This window comes from Centruroides sculpturatus, unplaced genomic scaffold, assembly GCF_000671375.1.
Source record: "Centruroides sculpturatus isolate CEXI.00-Female unplaced genomic scaffold, Cexi_2.0 scaffold841, whole genome shotgun sequence".
Taxonomy (NCBI): domain Eukaryota; kingdom Metazoa; phylum Arthropoda; class Arachnida; order Scorpiones; family Buthidae; genus Centruroides; species Centruroides sculpturatus.
Window position 1 is genome coordinate 202,686 of NW_019385220.1, and position 5,101 is coordinate 207,786.

Genomic DNA, 5,101 nt, shown 5'->3' on the forward strand with positions numbered 1-5,101 from the left:
GTTCTCTCCTGTACAGGTGTGATACCACACATGCTACACAAAAGCCTGGGAACATTACAATTGAGTAGAAATACATACATCACACTACAGAAGGCCACTATATTGAATACATGCCATATTGTTAGGAAATTCCTTAATACAGACACTGACACACACATTTAATTTTAGTTTTGTTTTGGTTGCTATGCCTTGACTCTGGTCCGGCATAGTACACAGCCACCGGTTTAAACCGAGTATTACCTACTAAACCTAAAATAATAATAATAATAATAATAATAATTGTTTATGGAATTATAAAAATGATAAATTTTACTGTATGGTGAATGAAATTGATTACATAGTGTGAAAATAATGTGAGCTGGTACCTTTTATTTTGTGTATTTTTTCAGAACGAGTTGATAAAATAAAGCAAGCAATGGCTGGATTCACTCTACCATGTTCTTCAGTCCCAAATTGGGCATTCAACATTCCAGAAGATGAATGGAAAGAAAGATTAGTCACAATATTACAGAAGAAAACAAATTAAAATTCAATTCTAATATAATTCTATAAAATAAATGTAAATTATGAAAAATTAATTGTACATATTGTATTTTTGTTCTTAAAAGTTGATACTTAGAATAATTTTATTAATTGTAAAATATTGAGATATTGCAGATGAAGGGTCCATTTCTTTAGAAAACCAATTGTAATTCATGAAATAAATAGAATATTTAACTGCTGCTGTATTAATGAATTTAACTGTTTATAAATGAAGTTCAATTTGTGCAATAAAAAATATCTTAATGTATCAAAGTATAATTTTGCATAATTATTTAAAATATTGTAATCCGGTTTGGCATCATTCTAGACTCGACAAAAATAACTATGAAACTGCTTTTGATGAAATCTTTTTTAAGATGATTTTCTATTTTAAAACTGCATATATAATAAAGTTTAAATTGTAATATGCTTGTGTATTTTCTGAAGTTATTTATTATATATATATTTCAATTAAAAATGTGTGTAAGTATTAAATTTATACACACATTTTCAATTTCCTTTAACAAGATTTCAATTCACTATTCACGAGAATCGAAAATAACTGCCACACGAATAAGAAAAAGTAAATCAAATAATCTAGCGTTATTCTTGAATGCTAAAATAAAATACGAAGTCAGACTATATCGATTACATTTCATTTATTGTTTTTCTGGAAAATTCTGAACTCTGCAGTTTAAAAAAAAAAAAAAAAACGCAATCCTATACGTCCAAATGGCATTACTTATACAAGATATTTAAAATAACTCATCCTCGTTTCGATATTACATAAGGATCGATGTGCCGATCAGATTTAATTCATTGTCAGTTCGGTAATATCCCCAGTGCAGGGCATTGTACCTGTATATGTTGATTAAAAAAATAGTTAATGTTCAATTATTAATATTTTCTATCAGACCGGACTTAACAAATTTAACATCATAAAGCTTAATAAATATTCATTTATATTTCATATCACGAGTATTTCAGGATTGTTCCACAAAATCAAAACTTCCCAGAACAATTCAGATTCATAACCATATGAGTTGCTTGTGATTAGTGAACATTGCTTTAGTTGGTCAATTTTTCCTTTCAAAATATTGGCTGTAAACATTATGGACTTTAAATATTTTTTTCTTTTTTTTGTTCGATATTATATTTGGTTATAACAAAAGAATTTTTTAATATTGCTTACCTATAATAGTTTGTAACGATTTAAAAATTTTGTTTAAATTTGTATCCACAAATTTCCAGAACGTGTTTTTGAATTCTGCCACACAAGGACGTTATGTCTCTGCAGTCATTGGATATTGCTAGGTGTTAGCTTAGGTCTACACTTTTTAGTTTTTCATTGGTGACATGCTTTATAAAACCAGTTCAGATTAACATTGTGCAGTAATTGGCTGCCATAATAGCTAGAGAGTTGTTTATAAGTGGTTTGAAGCTGTACGCAATGTACTGTACAGTACATGAAAACATGCATCGAGATGTCCATGTATTTATTGAACCGTTCTAGTTACATTCATTTCCACGTGATAAAAATTTAAGAAGATAATGGGTAACCAGATGTACAGGTACTACACATCCAGCTAGATAAATATATTTGCCATCATAAGACACAAGTCCACACAGAATGATTATTTGCAGATAGGCTGTACAGTTGTCTTAAGGACACAAGTTTTTTGTGACTATTAATTAAAATTTTACCACATGAAAAATAATTATAAGACTCAAGACTTTAAAGACAAGAAAGAATTAAGCATTTTTTGGAAATCATAGGCTTTATTTTTAATAAGATATTCAAATATAGCTGGATATTTTAAAGGTTGTCATTCTCTCGTTCTACGATTTTGTAGTACCGATTGATGAAAATGACTGTCCATCTGAAAATAAATTAGAGAATACAAGTTTGTCAAAAAAACTATACAAAAATCCGAAAATTTTGCATTAGACTTAATTCTATGATATTCCATGAATATTTTGGTCTACTTTATGAATTAAACGGCGATATAAATATTTCCTGACAGATAATAACAGTGGAATATTAGTAAAATTACAGAAGCCAATTTTGCCAATTAGTTTCTAGAGATAAAAAAAAAATAGATAAAAAATATGATTTAGGTTTTCTTAATTTAAATTTTTATTAGCTTTAAAAGATATTTCCTCGCGAACCATGTAGCACGCTTTTTTTCTTTACGTTGGAAAAAATTAAACTTTTGTAAAAACGATTGAAAATACATATTTTATTTATAATTTTAAAACATAAAACCCCTTACAATTACTAACAAAGTGGGCATCATAAACTAATTTCTATTATTCATTTCAAAATCAATTATATTCTTAATTGTATAGTTCTGCCGTAAACGGTAGTTCTTGCAGTATCTTTATGGCGGCGCGACGGTGGCGCTACACCAAGGGAAAATGCATGAACTCTCTGGAAACTTGTGGATACTATCGGCAATGTGAAGAGCTCTTTACCATATTTTGCTTAAGAGACTGAAATTTCTAGTTATGTCACTGTTTAAACGCCATTAAACNAAAACACCACACAAAAGTGCCAGTGCTGCCAGCTAAAAAACACACACCAACAAAAAAAATATTGGAGTAGCCCAAGATATAGCCAAAGATTGCAGCACCACAGCACTAGCGAAAATTTAAATTTACCGACTGAAATGCTTTCGGATAACCAGTTTTCAGATAAACGACGCTCTACTGTATTTATTATTTAAAAATTAATTTTATTTTTAGGTAGAAACTTCACGTTTCACTAGCAGAGATAATACTGAGGAGAAGACACCCGAAGAAATTGACAGTTGTCCAATGAATCAAGGTATAATTTACAGTACTTCAGAGAAGATAATTTTATTTAATATTCAATTCATAAAATTGATTTCTGTAATATGTTCATGTAATGTTTACATATTAAAAATATATTCCTTTGCAATAATTTATCTTATTTGTAAAATACATAGGCAAAAATTTTAACTGTTTTGAATAAATGGCTTCTTTAATTAAAACTTAACACAGTTATGATCTGAGTTTTAAATATATTCTTATGAAATATATTTATAATTCATAAGAAGATATTTCATAAATATGTAAATATTCCATAAACTATTATAATCAACTATCAGTTTCATCTTTATGATAAAAATGAAAACTTACTGCTGGATTCTCATAATACCAATATTAATCAATTTGGACTAGAGATAAGCACTTAAATTACCATCTTGTGTTAAATTTAATAATTAAAATATATTAATTGAACTCATTGCTGTGTAGATGCATTGCAAATTTGAGTTCTGTTATGGGCTGACTTTTTTTCTTTCAGAATATTCTAAATTAAATTTATTTATTTTTAATTTAACACAAGATGTCAAGGCTTAACCACCTATCTCTAGATCAAACACTGTAAGACTGGAATATATATCATAAAAAAACAGCACACCGCTGAACATTAAAAAATTCCAGGATATTTTAATGCAAATGCAAACGTTTTTGATCTGCACAGGAAATCTTCAGGTTAAAATGTTTTCAAATGGAATGTGGAAATACAACATTCTTAAGATCATTTGAAAAAAATAATCTTAAGAATGTTCTGTTTCCAAATTCCATTTGAAAACATTTTAACCTGAAGATCTCCTGTGCAGATCGAAAATGTTTGTGTTTGCACCACCTATCTCCAGTCAGATTTTGCTTACTATCAGATTAATTAATTTGCTTTATAGTAACCCCCATAAGAATCTGACTGTAACATTTGATTAATACAGTAGAGCATTGATTATCCGACTCAATTGTGGACTGGGGTAGGTCGGATAACTGAAAAAATGGATAACCGAAAAGTATGAAAAAATACATTATTAGTATAGTATATTAGTATATCGCTATTAACCTACTTTGCATTGAATTTTCATCGATGTTAAGCCTAACAAAAATTTAAAAAAAAATGATAATCGTCACTATTATATCATTAAAGATTATTTTTAAATTATTCTATTGCTCACAAAACAAACAATTCATACTTATAAAACTCATATTTAGAAAATTAAGCCTAGTTTAAATACTGGCCTCCCTTTCATGGTCGAGCCAGTGTTGCCAGCTAAAACATGCAAAAATTTAACAAAATAATATTAAAGTAGCCAAGACAGCCAAATATTGTAGCGCCACATCACCAGTGGGCATTTGAATTTGCCAACTAGAATGCGGTTGGTTAACCGATGTGACGGTTGATCGGGGTTCGGATAATCGATGCTCTACTGTAATAATTATTGGGTTGTTTGTTTGTATATCTAATGATCAAAATTAAACTAATAGTACTGATATAAACACTGCTTGCTATCATTTTTAATAATTTTATGTAGATCATAAGTTTAAAAATTACAGTAGAACCTCGAAAACTCGGCCTAATGTGGACCGAAGGGTGGCCGAGTTTGTGAAAATGCCGGGTTATCGGGAATGGGGTTAAAAAAAATAAGTACGAGTGTTTCCTCAGAAAATACTGTACTGTACTTGTATGTATTGTTTACTTGAGAATATAACAGAGAATAAACTGCCCAAATACCCTTAAACAAAGGAAAAGTAC

General features: G+C 29.1%; 1 protein-coding gene across 1 annotated transcript in view; it reads left to right on the top strand.

The window, feature by feature from the left end:
* LOC111636336 (male-enhanced antigen 1-like) overlaps window positions 1–5,101 on the top strand; it is a 33,513-nt gene that overhangs the window by 16,495 nt on the left and 11,917 nt on the right. The window contains exon 3 of the mRNA XM_023381557.1: window positions 3,268–3,349. Coding sequence (XP_023237325.1) covers window positions 3,268–3,349 — 82 coding nt within the window. The remainder of the gene's footprint in view (window positions 1–3,267; window positions 3,350–5,101) is intronic.